General features: G+C 32.1%; 1 protein-coding gene across 2 annotated transcripts; it reads right to left on the bottom strand.

The window, feature by feature from the left end:
* Nucleotides 1–390: 390 nt before the first annotated feature.
* On the bottom strand, nucleotides 391–20,475 carry LOC117102338 (tyrosine-protein kinase receptor Tie-1-like). 2 transcript variants are annotated; one of them, XM_033242605.1, is made up of 17 exons: nucleotides 20,044–20,475; nucleotides 15,136–15,390; nucleotides 13,125–13,412; nucleotides 12,488–12,820; nucleotides 11,706–11,776; nucleotides 9,981–10,212; nucleotides 9,071–9,165; nucleotides 8,654–8,861; nucleotides 7,577–7,667; nucleotides 6,360–6,597; nucleotides 5,763–5,838; nucleotides 5,093–5,259; nucleotides 4,301–4,478; nucleotides 3,540–3,650; nucleotides 2,536–2,738; nucleotides 1,837–1,950; nucleotides 391–527 (listed from the first exon to the last, which is right to left on the bottom strand). In XM_033242605.1, the coding sequence occupies exons 1-17, from the start codon at nucleotides 20,096–20,098 to the stop codon at nucleotides 453–455; spliced, it is 2,790 nt and encodes a 929-aa protein (XP_033098496.1). In that variant the 5' UTR covers nucleotides 20,099–20,475; the 3' UTR covers nucleotides 391–452. The 2 variants fall into 2 exon arrangements, with proteins under 2 accessions (XP_033098496.1, XP_033098494.1); XM_033242603.1 differs by having other exon boundaries at nucleotides 4,301–4,490; nucleotides 20,044–20,472.
* Nucleotides 20,476–22,342: the final 1,867 nt, after the last annotated feature.

Raw genomic sequence — 22,342 nt, forward strand, 5'->3', positions numbered from 1 at the left:
TGTCCCACAAACGCACGTGTCCGCGTATGAGATGTGTATAAATATATATATATATATTATTTAAATGATAAAAAAGTGCTCAACAAATGAAGTTCTGATTGTATCAAGGATAGGAGAGACCTTCTGCGAAAATGTTCTTATTAGATTAAATTCCCTCATACTGCGAATATACGACCTTACAAAGCCTAGCTTTATTGAGGCCAAACAATTCTTTGTTGATGCGAAATTTGTTGAAAGTATAATTGGAGACGATATAAATTAACATTAGGAATCAAGCATTGTTTCTATTACATGTTTATATAACATTTTTAAAGTCTTCTACGAAAGTACCGTACGTAATAATAGTTTAATATTAAATAAGGTTATGACGCCCTCTCCGTTGAATCCTTCTATGCTATTCGACATTACCCTGGTTTTGGAATAACAAGCCTCATTTTATTTATAAAACATACTTACACGTCACTTTTTGATGTATATGTTTGATACATAATTGATTCCGGAGCCATCCATTTCACGGGTACTCGTCCCTAAAACAAAAACAGTTATAATAAAAATGCATGATCGTGCCTAAAAACTAGACTTGCCACAAGTCTCTAATTATAGGTTTTCCTAGTATTAGCTAATTTTGGAGAGCGCCACTAGCGACGGTATATATCGAGAAACTGTTCCAAAATCGATTTAAAAACAAAGATTAGGGACTGGAGCCCAGTCTAGCCTAAAACATTCCTAACAATATGCTGTACGAGATGAATACGATCATTGATTCATTCAAAAGGCATAAATCGCCTGCGTCGTGACAGATATATGCTATTGTATGGGAAGGGTTGTCTACAAATTTGATGACGTAACCATATTCGTTAACGTTTTTGTACTCTCTAATGAGAAAAAATTATGCAGTGACAATGTTTGAGCTCAGGACCCTGTGTTAGGCATCTTAACCACCAAGCTACAGCTTCATTCCTATCATTATTGGTTGCTTTTAGTCTTCAATTACTTGCGATAAAAAAGGGGCTTTCCCTAAAACTTCTCGTTCTAACTATTAATTGTTCCGATATTTTACAAATAGCACTGTCGCCAAATCAAAGGTATCTATAATAAGGTGGTAAACCTCACAAGAAAATTTAATCATTTAACATCGCCAACTGACGCCGGCTATATAGATAATTAGGAAATAAATACATTAAGGAGTGCTGTAATACAGAATTCTAAACTGTAATAATATATCGACAAACAAAAATATAGCCAACAATAAATCATTCTTAGACAACCCAAACAATACCATTGGACTGAAAAGTAAAATTCCCTATCAGATGATCAACTATTAATTATACTTTTGAAACTATGAAGAGAACTTCTGGCATCATGAAAGCAGGTATTATTGGTTTAAGTCACGTTTGGGAACAAATTGGCGATTTGTTTGTATTCCTATATTAAATAAGCTTTACGAAACATAAGAAAAAATTGACGGATTCAAAAATAGCTAAATATCATTACTTAATTTAAAAAAAAAACCTTATATTATCAATAAGATTATATTTCTCATAATGTATCGTTATAACTAGGCTATTATAACTTTAATATCATGATTCCTCGACGTTTTAATATAAATAAGTTGATTTCTGGTTCGTCCTGAAAGTCCTGAATTGTTTTTATGAATATGAAATGTTTATCGTTTCTTAATCATATTTTATTAATCAGTTTAAATGTTATTAATTTTGAACAACATAATCATCAAGGCACAAAATACATCAGCACTGTCTGGTCGTTGTATTTTTTTTTTGTATAATGCTCTTATAAGCTGTGGACACACAAATTTAAGAAGACAGCGCCACCTACCGTTGTTGTCATGACGTACATATTTTCATCTCTAGAAAGACCAAAGTCTGATACTTTCGCTGTCAAGTTGTGATCAAGTAACACGTTCCTTGCTGCCAAATCCCGATGGATAACCTGATAAATATTGATTAATGAAAAAAAGAATAATACTTATAATCAGTATCACTTGCCTCTGAGGAAAGACTAGTGTTGTTCGAAAGTTTTGACTCTATTTCTGACTTTAAATTACGCTTACAATTTACCTTTTACTGATCAATTTTTATCTCAACCGAGATCAGCTATCCAATAAAATTACGTTTCTAATATTTGCTTTAATTACTTTTATTATACATACATATGTCACTAAAGTGATCAGTGATATGAGCTAAACGAAAGACCTGATTCAAACTTTCAAGGCACATTGTACAGAAACAAGATATACGAGCGAAAATATAGTTTTACTGTCAAAACATAACCACATGCGTTTTACTTCCTTTGAATCAAACAAATAGACAGCAGGTCACAGTAGATAAAAGTTGAATGTAATGATTGCATAAGTATTTTTCCTCAGTATTTACATCGCGTTGGCAGCGTTCACACAGAACTGTGTGTGTCCAACTTAATAACTTCGATATATGGAAATGCAACATTGTTTTTTATTTGTCAAAGAAAATCTGATAATCTGAGAAAAGAAACTCATGTCAAATCTTATTATCTCACCCCTCGACTAGTCAGGTGATCCATTCCTTTAGCAATGTCCCAGCAAAATTTCAAAAGCTGATCTGAACTAATGGAGGACATAAAATGGTCGTCCTTTGACCTCATCGCCGAACTGTTCGAATATAAATGTTCTTCTCGACTAAGCTTCAAATACGTTAGAAGATTTCCGTGCTTGGCATACTCCATGGCCACATAGAGAGTACCTAACGAAAATTTTAAAAAGTAGTATTAGACTGAAAAAAACGCACATTAAAATTGTACAACCAAGGTACAGAAACGTGGGCGTGCTATTGGACTAAACATGTAAACTAAATGTTCGGTCAGTGGTAAACTGGAAAACAATTACCGGTCCATTAGTTTTTAAATAAACGGGGATTGGGGACGCCGGGAGCGCTCACATTTAACACAATATGGTATTAGAGGATAATAGACCTTTCCGGAGTGTCAATCAAACTTAACAACCGACTAATCAGAACAGCTCTACGAATACGCGCGCGTCTTACAAACACACGTGTTGTCCCACAAACGCACGTGTCCGCGTATGTTTTAACACTGCCGTCTTGTGGGACCTTAGCAACAATATCCAAGGGGCGGAGCTTAGCGGAAAGGTCCATTAATATAACTTCAGAGACACGTTCTTATGCTTATATATAATTTCTTGTTCAGTGATAATTATCTCAATTATAATTTCCCCTTGTAAATAAATGCGCATCTGTCTTTGACATTGAGATACAGGAAAATCGGTCTCCGTCAACGAGGGCTCAATCTAAATTACTAGGATTTATAAAGAAACAAGGTGTGCACATTCGACTTTCTGCAAGTATTCGAATAAGTTATTAGGTCTAATTGAAAAACACTTGTCAACAGTTGCTTAGTATAAAAACACTACCTATTTTAGAGTTAACCTATAACTTGGGATATGCGCTAAGCAACACAAACACCAAACTTCAATTTTCCTTCATCCATAAAAATTAAGATGTAATAAGTTTGTTTTTGTTGCTTACCTTCATTGATACACGCTCCAATAAGATGGATAACATTCTCGTGATCCCCAATCATCGCCATTATGTTAAGTTCTGTCAAAAAGTCTGTTTTTGCTTTGTTTACGGCATTCTCTGCAAAAAGTGTGTTGACTTTTTTGTTAGTGCACAAGACAAAAACAACATATAGAAATTAAAATTACATTTTGTTTACATCGGAACTCGATCCAAAGACCGTTCGAATACACTACCATTCGGCTGCTCTAGCAAAAAAAAAAAAGAAGAAGCTATGAGGCCGCGTTAGCGAGCCTATTGGTTAGGATTAACCCTGGCCGCTAAAACATGTTTGTAAACAAAATCTGTAATACGGATTTTCACAAGCTAGAAAAAAAACCATAAAATTTATATTAAAAATTTATTAAATAAAATATTCTAAACCAAAACATCGTAGACTGAACGTTATTTTGGTAATTAAGTCCCAAACGAGACTAGTAACTTGTTAAGAGCACCACCACTGATATGCCTAATCTTACAAGTTTTTCAACATCTTTACTCATATCTGATTTTTTTTTTCTTTGGTTGGAAATCTTAAACAAACGCAAATTTATAAGAATATTCTGCAATGTATCTCTACGTTTTTGGCTGACAGAACTTTTCCCAGGGCCAAAAGATATTTGGTGACCTGTACTTCAGTCAATTAAAATGATGTGTAGCTACCCACTAAAGCCACTTCCAAGAAAGATTATCTCTAATCTGTATATTAGAAATATAAGTAAAACTCCTACCAGCTAATGTCTTTATAGCGACTTGCTTATTCTTCCCTTCATGCTTCAGAAGTCCAAGTCGAACTTCTCCAAAATTGCCTCTACCGATAACTTTCGCATCAATCATTAGATCCTCCCAAGCGATTTTGGTGTAGTCGCATATATCTTCATAAAATTCGGAACCTCTGTTGGCTGTTAACTGAAGGGTCTCCTTTAGTTAGAATAGACATATTTATTATATTCTATACGTACAACGACGTCCTTCTAAATTTATTGAATAATCTGTGCAAAAGTGATGGTATATTCGTCATGTAATCAAAACGGACAAACTACATATTATGATGTAATAGCACAATTATTAAATGATTATAGTTAAAGCATTAACATTTGTTCATACATGGTTACATCATAGACATTTTAAGATTGTTTTGGCTTAAAAAATTTTCTTTGATAAAAATCATACATACAGTAGAACTGAGTTTTTACAAGAAAGATAATGTTCTTAATTTTTGTGCTGAAAACCTCGGTTAAATCTTGGTTAGATTTTGTTTCTAATTGGAGTTTGATCGCTCTGCACCTCGAATTGCTTTTGCATGACAGTGTCAGCATATAAGGGACAATATTTCTGATTATGTTGGTACTGGCTGCAGTGTTGCTACCGAGTCCAAACAAGGGGCCAGGCAAAATTGCTTTATTATAAATCAGTCTTAAATAGGCCTAATTTGGGAATATTCACATCATTTTTACATACAAGCCAAAGAAATAGGCACTAGCAAGTAATATAACTTTTGAAAAATGTCAATGTGCTTTTACCATGTCAATGTACTCTTGTGGATGAGTCGGACGGTGGGATCCCATCTGTTCCAGGAACTTGTGTGATCCACGCCGCCTAAAATACACCAGCAAACCCAGTATAACAAGTACAAGGAACGTAATCAATCCAAAAAGACCTAGAACCATTGGCCCAATTGCAAGACTCGCTGAAAAATTTAAGAAACGATTCAATTTAGATCATAAAAGGCATTAATTTTATTAATTTGACTTTTATTTGGCGATAACATGTTGAACATATTCACGATAATTACACTGTATATGCTAAGAATCTAAAAGGATATTTATCAAACATTTAACTAAAATATTGAATTCTAAAGCAAGACAAAATATTTTATCAACTGACTGGTACCAGATCGAACACATCAATAGTGAGTATAGAGCAGGTTTTTCAATTAAAACCACAATTAAAATAAGTTGAGGAATCATTGATAATTTTTGTCAACCACTGTCCTATTCAATGGTCTTATTTATATTACTTTGTAGAAAAGAAACAAATATTAGTAATAAAGTCATTGATATTATTACTAATACCAATAACAACAGCTATAACAATACCAAAACAAATAATTTAATGATAATGATGATGATAATAATGTAATAAAAAAGAAAATGATAAAGATGATGATAATAGTGATATCATGATATTTACAAGATTGAACTGATGGCTGAGATTCGATTTCAGAGCTAATTGTCCCATTCTGCCATTCAACCAAATCGAAATTAACCTGTAAACAAACATAATGTTTAAAAATTGATACGCAGAAGTCATGAATGTAGACGTTCATTATAGAATATACGGAAAATAAATACAATAATGATAATGATAATATTAATATTTTTATTCTCTATATTCTATTTTCTTTTCGAACCCATTTATTCAATAATGTTTTGGACAGAGTATGTTACATAAAACATAATACTACTAATATTAATAATGATAAAGATGACGATGATGATAATTATAATGAATTATTAATATTTTAATTATTAATAAACAAAAATATTACTAATAATGATAAAATGATTACAAAAAGACAAATGTTTCCATTATTCTTAAGTGTTTTGATAAAAAGTCGATAAATGACCTTATCAGCTGCAGCTGATCGTGTTTGGATTAAGTCATAAAATGGATATTAACAAATATTATGCTTTCATGAATTCGTAGAAATTCTAAGAAATATAATTATATAAAGCTCAGGAAACAATATCCGGCTCAAGTTTAATTGCTTGTAAATATAAATCTCACCTTATTCTTGTAGTCGATTGGTGCTAAACTAACATAATATGATTTCTTAGGATCCAATGGTGCGTTATAAAGATCGTCTTCAACATCACTTGTGCCAATCGTGAAATAGATATTACCGACGTCAGGCGGAAACTGTGCCGTGGTATACGCTGTTGCACCAATGGTTTTACTTTCAAAAGTTAAGTTCCATGCGTTTTCAATCGAATGGGAGCTTTCCATTATAAGCAACGAGTAATTTCTGGTGAAAAACGGTTGTAGTATGATTAATATAATATTGATATTTCTTTGTGATAAATCAATAATCCAATTCGTAGTTAGAACTGCGCATGCTTATATCAAGGTCGATTGACCTTGATTGACCTTGGATACGAGCATGCGCAGTTCACTACGAATTGGCTTATTAATGTTATTACTTGCGACGTTGTAGTATGGTTGATTTAAAGTGTTTGCTCGCTTTAAAGTTTATATTTACTATGACGCACCAAATAGCTTGGTCTCTTGGAAAAAAGAAAACTTTAGAAAAATTATATGGTATGCATTATATCCTGTACTATCCTAGATGTGTATATTTTTTATGTATCTCATGTTAAGCATTTTTGTTATTACTAAAATAAATTTACTAATGTTTCGTTAAGTTTATACTTTTGATGAAAATGGATGCACAAAAAAATCTTATTGTGTACGCCACTGTCGTTCGTGAGGTCTATTAAACTTATTTACCGAAATCTAACAAAATAGAGAATAATTCTACATAATTTCAAAGTCTTCGTGTGCAGAAAGTGACCTTTTGCCATGATATTTTATTTCCCATAAATATTATTGTGCCATTAACTATTTTCGTAAACATATAAAAGGTGGAATGAATCACAATCCACAGGCAAACAACTAACAAGCAGACTGCCTGATGTTTCGTTCCATAGAATTTTGTAGGATTCATCAAAATTTGACGATATCTTAGTTGGATGATTTTGTCATGTTTGAAAAAAAAAACACATTCGTAGCTATTTGATATTCTTCTTAAATCAACATAAAATGTCCGTAGTCCAGTCTTACTCGCCAACTAAATGTTAAATAATCATCAAGATAATAATTATCTGTAGCGTCAAACTTACACAGAGACATGGTAATAAATATTTTTCTTATGCTTTTATTTGGAAATATCTCTAGTTCTGTATCCATGCAACGAACACATGTGAATACCTATTTGCCGGTCATACCTTATGTACGGGTAATTGTCGAGTGGTTTGAATTTCACGGTGATCGTTGTTGCTGTTTTGTTTAGGACAATCAATTTGGGCTTTCCGAGAGCTAGAAAATAATTAATAAGCAATTAAACGAAAATTATATTAATTAAAATTGAAAACATGTACATGATGAGGATTAAGTTATTGTTCTATCGGTGCAGTACACTAGGGATATGTTGCTGTCTTATGTACATGCTTAATCAATTATTTAAATAATTGTTTTATAAATATAATTATATATATATATAATTATCAATTATCAACTATATTATATGTACATATATATATATATACATACATATATATATAATATATATATATATGTGTGTGTGTGTGTGTGAGTGGGTGTGTGTGCATAAATGTACTGTAGATGTATTGTGTTCTATCTATCTGTGGAATTGATCCTAAAAAGGTGAATTGAAGTGAATAATAATAATAATAATAATAATAATAATATTGCAAATTCCAGTTATTGTCTATTCCATCACGACAATAACAATTACTATCAACACTGCAGTACCCGCTGCTTACTTGGACTCGAATTCAACCCTGGCCATCAGCCGCAAGCTCGGTGGTCTAGAGGTATGATGCCAGGCTAGTGATCTGGAGATCGTGGGTTCGAGTCCCACCCGAGAACAAATTGCGATTTTTTTCGCAGTTGTTTTCAAATGTACTGAGTATTCGGTACATTTCCACGTCAGGTAGGTCAAAATTACACCTATACAAATAATAATAATAATACAATGATACTCCTGATAATAGACTATTAAATATATTAATATTATTGTTGTTTGCTATTAGAAAAATAATGTTACTCTCTTTCGCTTTCATTTCAACTTCATATTCAATACACAGATTAAAGCCGGGTACCCACTTCTCCTGATGGTCGTCGGTCCGACGCGATTATATACAAAAAGCAACGCCAAGTCGCGCTCTCAACAGATCGTTTTCAAAAACGATCCGTTCAGTCTGCTACCGAAAATCAGCAGACGGCGTCGCCTCCGCCCTTAGAAGCAGGGTGTGCCTGGAAAGAAGAAAAGAGTACAGTACCTGGTGGGGGCAGTGTGTCCTCGGAAAATGTGTCTGACGTCACTAATGACGATTTGGAGATGCGCTCGATGGTAAAGTTATAATGGCAAGCGGACTGAAGACCTGTGACGGTGAACATATTCGTGTCTGCTTGAAATATAGAGGTTTTGATAGTTGTGTTGTGGCTTGGTGCTCTTTCGTACAGTCGGTACAAACACTGGTAGGTCACCTAATGGATTATGAATATGATTGAAATAAAATGAAGTAAATATAATATTTATTATTGATAAAAACAAAACAGTACATTCAATTATTACTGATAATCACATTTATGGTAATAGTTTAATACTATAATCTCATAACAAATCTGAATAGGCCCTAACTAAGTTAGCCGATGAAGACATGCAATATTTATTTATGTGTAAACTAAAATAATACCTTGTAGCTATTGACCAAATCTACTGTGGTATTTGGCGTTTTCAAAGCAATCGTAACATGTTTGTCAGATACTGCAACTACGGAAATACGAATACCTGTAGTACAAGAATAAACGAAAAGGTTTATGATGCATGCAAATACATCAGCTTTACATTCATATGGCATTAAGGAAAAGCTGTTTTAAAAATTCATGATATGTTCATGATAAAGAAATTAAGATATTACAATTCTATCGATCATTTGATGACGGATTGAATAGTTGATCGATTAGTTGGTTGGTTTGGTGGTAGTTTTGAAAACTGATTGATCGATTAACCAATTGATGGATTGATTGATTGGCTGGTTGATAGACTGATAAAGACAGATTGAATGATTGTTTAAATTATTGATTGGATTATTGATTGATTATGATTGATTGTAATCGATTTTTTTTTATTTTATTGCTTATTAATTATCAATGTTATGATTTATGTAAAAAGAAGAGATAAATATGTTTGTCTCAACAAATGCAGAAGTTAATCTCTTTGCTCAGTTTAGTCCGAGGCTACAACCATATCATTAAAACCAGTATAAATAACATTAAATTAGGCCTGTGTGTTTTGTGATTAGCTGAGGTCTTTCACACTATAAGTGGTGTTAAATCGATATAATCCATTATGACCAAGGCCAAGATTGTAACTATATAGGTCAAATACCTAATATAACCTTCATAATGATACACAGTTTACTAAAAAATGACATATCCGTGATATATGGTTTTTACGGAAGGCGTCATTTACTACAGTTTGCATCAGTTTAGTTAACGCATTCATAAAACTAAACGCGTCACTAGCGAATAAAACGCAATTACTTTAGTTGACGCACTGAGGATATGAAAAGGTTCATTCGTCACTGAAACCAAATCACTCACATGAGTCCGTAGTTGACACATTAACGGCTGTTGAGCTAACCCCTGTCATATCTTGATTTTTCGCCGCTACACTGATTACGTAAGTTGCACATCCATTATCGACTTTCAGTTCAGCGGTGGAATGGTGATTGTCCACTTCTTGACTAAAACTGTCAGTCGGAGAAGAGATTATGTGATACATCACAAGGTACGATTTTGTTGCTTCGCAGTGCCAGTCGTTGTTTGAAATACCCTATGAGGATATGACAACATAGTAATAATAATAATAATGATCGATGATGATGATAATAGGCCTAATAGATAATAATATATTACATACAGTAATACATTTAATTAATAATAAAAGCAATAATAATAATAATAATATAAATGATGATAAAGAATTAAAATAATAATAATAATTATAATTATAATAATAAAAGCAATAATAATAATAATAATAATAATAATAATAATAATAATGTAAATGATGATCAAGAATTAAAATAATAATAATAATATAATAATAATAATAATAATAATAATAATAATAATAATAATAATAATAATAATAATAATAATAATAATAATAATAATAATAATTGGTAATTTTGATGCCATGCTTTTGCAATTTAGAAATTGGCTACTGTAAAATCATTGGCTACTGTGCTACTTGTAATTGGTTTTTTTTCTCCATACTAACGCTAATGCACAATTCAGCTTTGATGCCGTTATTTTACAATGACGACTACAAAATTGAAATTTTAAAAAAAATAAATAAATAGGTCTATACTCTATGAATATCCGTTAAAGTAGGAATTACATTGTAAGATTCAACCTTGGTCCGAAACCACGACATTTCCGGAATTAGCTTCCTTTTATTAAACTCAACAAAAAGGTAATAAGAAAACCTACGTAGGTGTTACAGTTACTGCTTGTACCTGATAAATTAAACTTATTAAACATTATGATTAAATGTTTTACAATTATCTCTTATAAAACCCTGTTCAAATGCTGAATATCTGGTAGCAAAGTATAGGGCTTTTCTTGTTGAAGATGATAAAGCAAGGATGTAGTGTGTTATGAATGCTCCCTGGCTATACGTTAGTGCGAACACACTTTAATGTTACTTAATTGGCACACAAATGCGCCTATTAATTTTGACATTAAAGTCGTTGAAAGTTACCGGTATTTTATTCAAAGTTCTTCATTACAATAATATACGTATGGTCATATATCACATACTTTTAAAAAAAGTTTGTAACATTGCACATAGTTCTTTTTTGTTTCTTTTTTAAAGAGTCAGTTTGCTCTTCATTGGTTATTGAAAATTTATTTTCTTTAACTGTCCTAAACGTTTTGTTATGTATATTGTAGTTGGATAATTAACATTAAATGATATATTATATATAAGTATATATATACTGTCTCTTATACACATCTAGATGTGTATAAGAGACAGATATAATATAATATAATATAATAAATATAATATAATATATAATATAAGAATATATTATATAGTATTTTTATTTATTTTATTCATATCAGCAAAACATACAAATTATGTCTTGACAAATTTCTTTGAAGACATGCCGGGTAATTAAAAACTACAGTATATTATTTAAGAATGAATTCATATTATTAGCATTTTATAATTAAGATGGCATTAAGTTAACGATTTCAATGATGTGAAATATGAAAGTCATGTCTTGGAGGAAGTGACGTCACAATTAGTATACCTACCTCCCAGTCAACTTGAATTGTGTCAGTTCCGTTTAGGGTCACACGTACGTCGGTTGGTGAACTGTGTGGTTCTGTTTATGAAAGGATTTGATACAGTAAAGAAAACAGTAAATGTATTATCGTTTATTATATTAAATTATATTAATATTCTTATACGGTGCCCAGCAACAAGTCTTACCTACGTAGGTCTATAATGTTGTGTTGTAAGTAAGAGGATGGAACAAATTGTACGTCAGAGGGTTTAAAGAAATGGTGTTGAGAAACCCATGATGATTATTATCTATATCATTAGGAGTATTACCATTTTAACATAATGATAATAATAATAATAATAATAATAATAATAATAATAATAATAATATAATAATAATAATAATAATAATATAATAATAATAATAATAATAATAATATAATAATAATAATAATAATAATAATAATAATAATAATAATAATAGATAATAATAGATAATATTCATCATTATCGTCAGCATTTTAATCCTCATTGTCATCATCACAATCACCATAATTATCATTTTCATCATCACCATCATCATCATCGTCATCATCATCCTAGTCATTAGTAATCTTCATTAGCATCATCATCATTGTATTCATCACCAGTATCCTCGCCATTCAAACTATATAGGCATATGAATGGTTTCTTCAAACACTTAATTCCCTCTCTTTCGTATAATACAATAATTTCAATAATTAATTCATCTCCCTCTTCATTATTTCCACAGAGTTATTTCTATACAGCCTACACGAGTAATAACACGTACTTAGACACGGTATGTACACAGTCTTGGCAGCGCCAGTCATGAAGGGTCCTTCTCCACCATTTCCCGGGCGTGATGGGATCGCAAAGAAGGTGCACAAATACCCTCTTTTTATGGATAATTCGGAAATAAACACATCCATTGAGGTAGTAGATCCATCAACGCCGGCCCCAATGTACTTTGAGCTAGAATTTGTGCAGTTATACAGTACACTGTATTTGACTATTGGTCCGTCGCCAATTTCGCCAATATCAGTATCTGGCCACGCTTTCCAAGACACTGTTAGACTGTCGTTGGTGACTACAACATTTGGTGGCAAATGAAGTCGTGGAGTCTCTGCAATTACAAAATATGATAAGGATAATTACAAAAATAATTATTATTGTAAATAATGATATTTATGAATACCAAAAAGTGATTATTATATTAGTATTGGTAATGTTAATAAAGATAATGATGATGATAATGATGATGATAATGATGATGATGATGATGATGATGATGATGATGATGATGATGATGATGAATACTGATTATGATAATAATAATGAAAATGGTTATTGGTAATGATATGATAAGGATGATAATGGTTTTTCAATAATATTGGATAAATTTTAAAATCAATTATTATTATTCTTACTGTAGACCTGTCCATAGATGGATTGATTCACACTCGTGCTGTCCGTGCCAACGCTACAAGTATATTTCTTTTTATTCCATACATTTATTTCTGTGAACTCCATCTCAACCGTAAAGTTAGCTGCGTGTACTACATAATCAGTTGGCTTTGTCCGGCCACCGTCTGGGGTTTGCAGCCAGACTTGGTCGGTGTTCGGTAGCGGGTCTCCCTGTATCACACATTTTGCGTTTCCAAACTGATTCTCATTTACCTCTAGGCCCGCAAATATGATCACATCGAGTTTACGCTCTAAAAGCATGCAAAACATAGGTAAAATTAATAATTATCATCATCAACATCAACCTGTAACTTGATGGGTAAAAAATACCTGATTCCAACTTCAGTGTCTTGGGGATTTTTTTTTTCTCCCAAAATCTAAACTAGCTTTAAGCTAGTATATCTGACAATCATTCTCCATTATAATCCTGATTGTAACTTTAGTGCTCAATACTTAGTTGTTCCTGTATTATACTATCTTATCTGAGATTAATCAGTGGTTCCTGTGTTATTTAATATGGTTCTTGTTTGAGGGGCGCCATTGTCAAGCAGAGTTTGTCATTGATTGAAGATTTTAAAAAATCACCATCACCAATATTATCATCATCATCAGCAGCTTGCGTAATGTTATATAATTTGACGTATCCTTAAATCTGTCTCTTATACACATCTAGATGTGTATAAGAGACAGGCATTAAGTTAAAACCTTATAACGCCGGGAACTCACGGCGCCGTGCGACGAATCTAACTTCGTTACCTGTGAGCGTTAGACGACGTGACGCCGTCTGCTGCTTGTCGGTACGCTAGCAGTCTGAACGGATCGTCCATAAAAACGATCCGTTGCGCGCGCGTCGCGTGGCGTTGTTTTCTCCATAGAATTGCGGCACAGTAGGCTATATTTATCAAAATCGGTGTTAAATCTATATTTTATAAAGACATAAATTAGGCCTAAAAGGAAATGCAAACCAATATTGAGATTCTGTTCTTAATCCATAAGATGCCTTTTAGGCATAATTTACGTCTTTATAAATATAGATTATAGATAGATTTTGATAAATATAGCCTACAACCGCTTCTACTTAATAAAATAAATAAATGCTGGCATCTGAAGTCTCATAAATGTGGTACCAATCTTAACTATGGAAGCACTATATATGTTTATATACATGTTTACATACATGCTTATTTTTAATGTATCAGCATCGACATAGACCCACGTGAATGACCTGTTACAACAACCTCCAAATACTTCAGTACAAACGTTATGGTGACATTTAGACAACTATACCTTAGATTCGTTTTTAGAATGTTTTTAGAAAACGTGCTTTTTAAAGACAGAGAGTTTCAGAAATCCTTGATAAAACTAGAGAGATAATCAATGGTGTCAAGTTGTTTTCAAAATCCGCTATGGACAACAAATAAAATAGAGACGAAGTTTTCTAAAATCGGTGATGAAAGTTACTGAGCTGGAAACTAAGTTTTGTCAACAGATTGCCTGCAAAATTTTCCATTGGCATATTAGATTTGATCGACAGACGTTTTATCTACATGTCAATTCGCTAATAAAACATTTTACCGTCAAGGATGCCATTCACCGAGAGACAATTTGCCGTTTTGAAAACCGTTGAGCGAGATGCCCAAAAGAGAGGTTCGAAAAACCGTTATCTGAAATCTCTCTAATGTAACAAAGTAAAACCATGATTATGATATCTTGGAAATAATAATGCACAGCAATATAGATTTGAAGATTCAGGATTCAACTTTGGTTGTTTAATCGTAGGTTTTTTGAATGAAAGGTTCTAAACATACACAAACATATTTCGGAATATTTAAAACAACAGTATTGTCAAAACAAACACATCAACGAACTATTTCTAGTCAGGAACCGTCGCCTCCTGGTCAGGTGTCACTGGGTTTTTTTGCAACTTGCCTCGTGGGCCTATTTATTGCCTAGATCTCGTTTAGTATATCTTACCGATAACATCCAGACTGAACCTTTTCAAAAGTTGTAAGTCTGCCTCGCTCGATTCAGGATTGGAATAGTAACATTCATAATTCCCAGAATCTTCAACGGTAACGTTTGTCAGATTGCGTACGTCCTGATTGGCCCATTCGTAAATTTCATTACGATCTTTCTCCCATACAAGTCCATTGATAGACGTTTCATCGACATCCGGAACAGTGAAAGTGACCGAATCACCAGTCAGTACCCATATCTTGTTCTCTTGAGCTGTAATGATTACAAAAAAAAAGAAATGCAGGAAAAGAGGATTAAGCGTTGATAAGTCGTCACTAGATTTTTTACCTAAAGATACACTTTGAATTAAACATAGCGATATACATTAGTTAATTTCAAGTGTGTCTTTACTGGAGTCATAGTTACATCCAGTGTCAGTGTGTTGATTTAAACCATCAATCGTCAATCAATTCAATTATTCATTTTCTGTTTGTAGGCTAACGAGTAACACCTGTCAGTCAGTCAGACAGACAGACAGGCGATCAGTATTCAGTATGTATTACTACCAACAAAATAAAGCTTATATATCTTCTTGATAAGACCATTGTCATTATTACATCAAAGTATGTTGAAAAATAATACATAATAAAACATAATCGATGGAACGAGTAGGCCTATTTAAAAAAAATTATGTTTTCACTTAGAGATTATTTTCATAATTTCATAATAATGCCTATTTTGTTTTAAATTCACAAAACAAATACTACATGCATTAAAAAAAACACATTTAGGTGGAGATAATTGTATTAAAGCGTTAATTTATTTGACTAGTGTCTGTTACAATGATTGTCATTTGATAAAAATGTGGTACAGCATACTTGAAGTCACTGGAGAAGGCAGCTTTTAAGTGTGGACTAATTGAATTAGTATTTATTATCGGGCATATATTTATTCTTATATGAAGTCGTGTATTTAATTATATTTACATGGGTTGTTTTTTTTTTGTTTTTTTTTTTGTTTGTTTTTTTTTTTTTTTTTTGTTTTTTTTTTTTTCTAGTGGCAGGATATTCACTTCCCAGTGGGGAGTGCGGGTGGGATGGGAGCGGCATGGGTTCAGAATCCTAGATGCTTTACTGGCATACCAGATCATCTTCACATGCACACAAAGTTCACTCTTTCATTAGATTGGTAAGCTATGAGGCCTTATTTTGATCCAAAACACTGTATACAATAGACTGATGCATAATACACACCCCTCGTTTTTATCCTATAAAATTTATTCCAATATTTGTAAGATAGATGACTGTGCATTGTTGGTCATGCTAGCTGATATTATAATTGTTTACCGTATGCGCATATGTATTTATGGAACGCAATTTACTCTCTCTGTTATCAAATAAATAATTTTAATTTGTGTTGCGTAGTGTTTGTGCCAATGTGTATAACCTCCATTAAACATGAATATCTTAATAATAATTATAATTGAATAAAAACCGAAAATGAAATATGTTTGTCGGTGGTGGTAATATATGAATTACTGCTTATGAAATGTCCATATGTTTCGTGACAATGACCTCTTCCTTATTGTTACATTGTTACTCAGCTGTTGGTGGTTTCTGAACAATAGCAACTTCTTACAATAGTTTGCCAATACTGTTTGTGTCTAGTGTTACCTACTTATATCATCATGTTTGTTTATTGATTTTAAAATATTAAAAGATATTCTCCTGCTTCATTGTGTCGACAACAATGATTTCACATCCGGGGAATGAGACAACAATCTATACTGGCACTGATATAATCCTTTTTCTGTTTTTACAAATCATTGCAACTGTTGATTCTCTCAAGAGTACAGAACCGGTATTTGTATTGTGTCTTTAGGAATAATAACACATGCCAAATGAAATTTTGTACTACGTCACTATTTATAAAGGCATAATTAGTTAATTAGGGGGTTAGATAGATTTCATAAAATCCCACCGTCTCCATCTCCAAACCAAATAATTACCAAAACAATATCACAACCACATTGAACAGCGTAATTTTAGATAGCAATGCAATGTCAAGGTCATATCCGAATATTTGTTTTTTTATTTTTTTGCAAGACCGTCAATATCATGTAGGCCTACCACCAGTACTCTTTCTTCATGATAATATTCGTCTAGGCCTATGAATTTTAAAATGACTTTTACGATAGATATTTAATATTCAAGCAGTGGCTATTTTTACAACAGTATTATAAACGGATGTTTGGATGTTATTTGCATCTGTTTATAGGACAATAACATCCAAACGAAATTAGTATTTTAAAAGACTGTTGTAGTCACTGCCTAATCTTTAAGCATTAAATTGTGACACTGTCACTTTATATTGTGTTAACATTTGTTTGTCAATGCTCAATATTGGTATAATCTCAATAGAGGTTTGGGATTAGTTGGCAAGTCCTATATCATTGTATTTACCGATGACTGGCGGCGGGTGCTCGGATCCAAACCGGGAGAGATTGTTGAGAACAGTGGTGACAAAAGAAGCTACGTGGATTTGAAAGGCCCGAAACAATAATATAGACGTGCTGCATTGTTAATTCACCATTCAGAATGATGATCTCTTGGAATACCAAATCCAGGTGAGGTTTCACCAATGGGGGAAAGGAATAATATTATGCTATGGTAAAGTCGAAACTGGAGCTCTGATTTTACAGTCCGGAGTGGTCCACCCCCTTTTTTTTTTATGCGTTTGGGCATAGCAAAGCATAGATAATTGATTAACTAACTGATCCATTGTAACAAGTGGGACTACAGTACTGTTAAAATAATGCAGATGAAAAGGTGTTTGAATAAAGCCGAGTTTCCATAAAATCGCCGCTACACCGGGGAGGTATAACTACCGCTGCAGTGTTTCACTGTTATACACTACGTAGATATCTCCTACGCAATAGGAAAGGCTCCTCGATTAGACCATCCAATCAGCGTCGCCAAAAGCTGTCATCGGCGATACCGATTTTACAGAAACTATGACTGAGACCTACAACTAATAATAATGATTTATGTATCCTTTTATTTGATGATCTATTAATTTTAATGTATCTATAGGCCTATAATTATGCAGAACAGAACTTTCCATCATCACCTCGTTGACCAAGATAGACCTAAAGTTCAAAGTAAAGAGTGAAAGGCTCGAAGCAAGGACTCAAATAATCGACTGGACTTAAAACTTAAGCCACACTGCTCAACGGCAGCTTAACCGTGTTTCTAAGCAAAATAATTTGTCGTGGCAACGACCTCTAAAATAAAATGGTGATAATAAATATGATGGCAGAATAAACCGATACTGTTTATCAATGTAATTTAGGTAGCGGTATTACCATCACAATTTACTCTTCAATAATCAATTCATTTTCATGTTATTCAGGATTCAAGATTCTGTTTATTTGGTACATTTTTTTTGGTACTCTGTTAATTTAGTTGATCTGTTGTTACCATTACCTTTATCGACATCATCATAAGTACGCATAGACTTACTATTGTCACAACAGTACTAGTATTAGTACGATTTATCTGTCTCAATACCATTTCAATTATGTCATAATTATTGTTACCATCATAAACATCATCCTTAGAATCATAATCATCATCATTATCATTATTACCATCACTATTCTAGTTATCTGTGAGTGTATCTATCTCTTAACAATGTTCGATATCATCTTAACATCTGAAAGATTAATCTTGTTTGCTTGTAACTACGAATTTTGATAGAATTTAAAAAATTAAAGCTATGCTAATATGTAAATATAGCTAGAGAAGAAATGAAATAAAATTAGGAAAAAATTGCATTATTACTAAATTTAAAAAAATATATATATTTTTGTACTTTTGTTGCCATAGTAAGACGTTCAAATTGTTAGTCATGGAGACATTTGTGGTTCTAACCGAGTTTAATTAATATAATTATTAAATACAATACCTATTTTACAACATATATTTTAGAAGTAATTTTTAAAATAAAGTAAAACTGCTAAAAGCCATATCTTAAAGGATGAACCATGATTCAAATTCGACGACCCGAAATAAAAACTCTCATGTAGGGTTCAGGGAGAGTTTTTATGGCTTAGTATGGTCCAAAATGTGCCTTTAAACCAAAATATTAGGAATTGGAAGTCAAAATAACGTTTATGATAGGCAAATTATTTTATTTTTTATTTTTGATCCGACGACCTAGTCAGACGACAGGGATCTAGGCCTGTCCAAAGGGGAAGAAGAATCCCCCTCCCCCTGCCGGCGCCACCACTGTCTCCATTCGGGAATAACGTTATGAGAGTAATAGGCCGTAATAGGCCTATGAGATTATAATTTATTGCAGATGTGATGTTTGTAGCCCTGTCGAAAGTTTTATGCGATTTTTATATATAAAGAAATAATAAAAAGAAATATATTGTAAGCTTTCTATTATGACTACTAATGGATGATATAGGCTACAGTGTATAATCAGGGAGTTGTTATAGTCACTATAACAACTCCCTGGTATAATATACTTTGGGTACGTTATCCAAAAACAGTATAGAACCATTTACTATCATATACCTATGCATCACCTTCTTACAGTATTAGATTAGATAAATATACAAGTTGTCGCATGATAGGCTTACAAACAACGTAATATTTCTACCGTAGCGATTCGTTGAAAATCTTTAGGCTTATCGTGTGAACTTATCTAGCACTAATATAGTTACTAAAGATTTGTTTACAAGTTTACAAAGGCGACATAAATTAAGTGTACAATTATTTAGCCATTAATAAATAATAAAAACATACAAACTTAAACATTTCTAATGTTGCGTTTCATTTTAAAAATATTCATTAGGCCGTTCGTGTAAACTAGTAAGCAAAACTTGAAAGAAAAAATGTTTAAAAAAAAAAAACTTACCATAAATTGACTGTAGAATTATAAAGAAATAAATCAACGAATACCACCGAGCCATATTTCCTAAACTAAGGTGTACTTGTTTGGGATGGTAGGCCTTTCTCTTTGGTTTGGCCTATGCTTGCCTACAAAGGTGCGGCATACAGGAAACAAAGCAGGTTCGATAGGTTATGCTCCAATCACCGCCTGCGAAATCGATTACCGATGGTCCGCAATTTTAAGCTTCAACTTCAACTGATTGAAGCAGAATGACGTTTAAATATCAAGACTTTATCATTGTGGGTCTGTTTGCATATTTTATGTGTGCTGTTTCTTTCGATGACTCATTTATTTGTGAAATAGTGCTGGTAAAGTTCGCTCTGCATAAAGATGACTGGCAGTGCTGTCTAGTACCTCCTTTATAATACTAACACCTTATATAATTTATTCAAGCTAAATTAAGTTGTGAATAAATATACAAAATATAAATAATGAATCTAGAAATTTAAAGAATATAATTCGTTCTGTAAAGATGACGGGCTGCTGCTGTCTAGTACAACCCTTTCATATTTTTATACTAATTATAAAAATTAGTAAAAAGAACTCAGTTATTGTTAAACTATACATTTTTTTATGTATCTAGAAATTTAAACTTATAAATATTCTTAGGAAGGCAAATAAATACTGGAAATAAAATGAAAAACATCCAGTAGGGATGCTGTACCAGCTTCACTCTAAATCAAAACGATTCTGATCCACCTGCACATTTTAGACTGCCTAGAATTTCTATACTCTTTTGTGCCTATGTACAGCTCCATAATTCTCATTGACCTGATGGTTGCAATTAAATATGCACATCATTTTTTCTTCCTTTTCTTCTTCTTCTTCTTCTTCTTCATATTCTTATTTATTATTATCATTATTATTATTATTATTATTATTATTATTATTATTATTATTATTATTATTATCATTATTATTATACTATTATTATTATATTATTATTATTATTACTATTATTATTATTATTATTATTATTATTATTATTATTATTATTATTATTATTATTATTATTATTATTATTATTATTATTATTATTATTATTATTATTATTATACCCTCCGTTCTTCTGACGTTAATTTTTTCATTGTTCCAAGAGTTAATACCAAATCCTACGGCCACAGATCATTTTTAACTGCTGCCACACTTTTGAACTCCCTCCCAAAACATATTACTGACTCACCTTCAGTTGCTAAGACCATCTCAAAACCCACCGTTTTAACATCTGAACATGCACAGCGTCTTTGATTTTTACTTCGGTTTAGTGATATTGGCGCTTTATAAATTATTGTTGTTGTTATTATTATTATTAGTAGTAGTAGTATTATTATTATTACTATTATTATTATTATTATTATTATTATTATTATTATTATTATTATTGTTGTTTATTTTGTTTCAGGTCAGTACACACGGTTACTCACAAAATCAAATATTGGTTTGGAAGTATCCTTCTTTAGTACAAGTAGCCAAGTTAACAGGGCACCAGATCATTTTTAACAGCTGCCACACTTTGGAACTCCCTCCCAAAACATATTACTGACTCACCTTCAGTTGCTAAGACCATCTCAAAACCCACTGTTTTAACATCTGAACATGCACAGCGTCTTTGATTTTTACTTCGGTTTAGTGATATTTGCGCTTTATAAATTATTGTTGTTATTTTTATTATTATTAGTAGTAGTAGTAGTAGTATTATCATTACTATTATTATTATTATTATTATTATTATTATTATTATTATTATTATTATTGTAGATTATTACATAATAATACAGAGATTAAATTGTATACAGTATTCAATTATTTTATTTTATACACTAATAATATTATGATTGTTCACATGTTGGTAATGCATTGTCAATAGACATTCAAGCAAGTAATACATATTAAAACACCTCACTTCCGCTGCAACACATTAGCCTCATGAGGATGGAAATGTTCAATCCGGATTACTTAACCTCTAACCGGTTCATATCCATGTGTCCGGCCCTGCGCCTTATCATTCGAAGAATATGACTTTTTTATTCGGGATGTTGTTTCCTTTAATCATTATTAGATTAGAGGTAACCACAATTAATTCATTGCATATAATATCTGAATGGTTGTATGCGTCGATCAATCCATCCGTCCATTCATTCATCCATCCATCCGTCCATTCATTCATTCATGCATTCGTTCGTTATTCAACTATTCATTCGCTGATTCATTCATTCATTCAATCATTCATTCATCCATTCATACATACATTAATTAATTAATT

This window comes from Anneissia japonica, unplaced genomic scaffold (genome assembly GCF_011630105.1).
Source record: "Anneissia japonica isolate Jap-2015-1 unplaced genomic scaffold, ASM1163010v1 scaffold1147_len264814_cov175, whole genome shotgun sequence".
NCBI classification, from domain to species: domain Eukaryota; kingdom Metazoa; phylum Echinodermata; class Crinoidea; order Comatulida; family Comatulidae; genus Anneissia; species Anneissia japonica.

Excerpts from the sequence above, each read along its gene's own strand:
- LOC117102338 (XM_033242603.1), bottom strand. The coding sequence starts at position 20,098 with ATGGCTCGGTGGTATTCGTTGATTTATTTCTTTATAATTCTACAGTCA. Across the intron at positions 5,260-5,762 it reads TCAGCCATCAGTTCAATCTT|CGAGTCTTGCAATTGGGCCA; the intron begins GTAAATATCATG and ends TAAATTTTTCAG. Across the intron at positions 4,491-5,092 it reads CACAAGAGTACATTGACATG|GAGACCCTTCAGTTAACAGC; the intron begins GTAAAAGCACAT and ends TTCTAACTAAAG.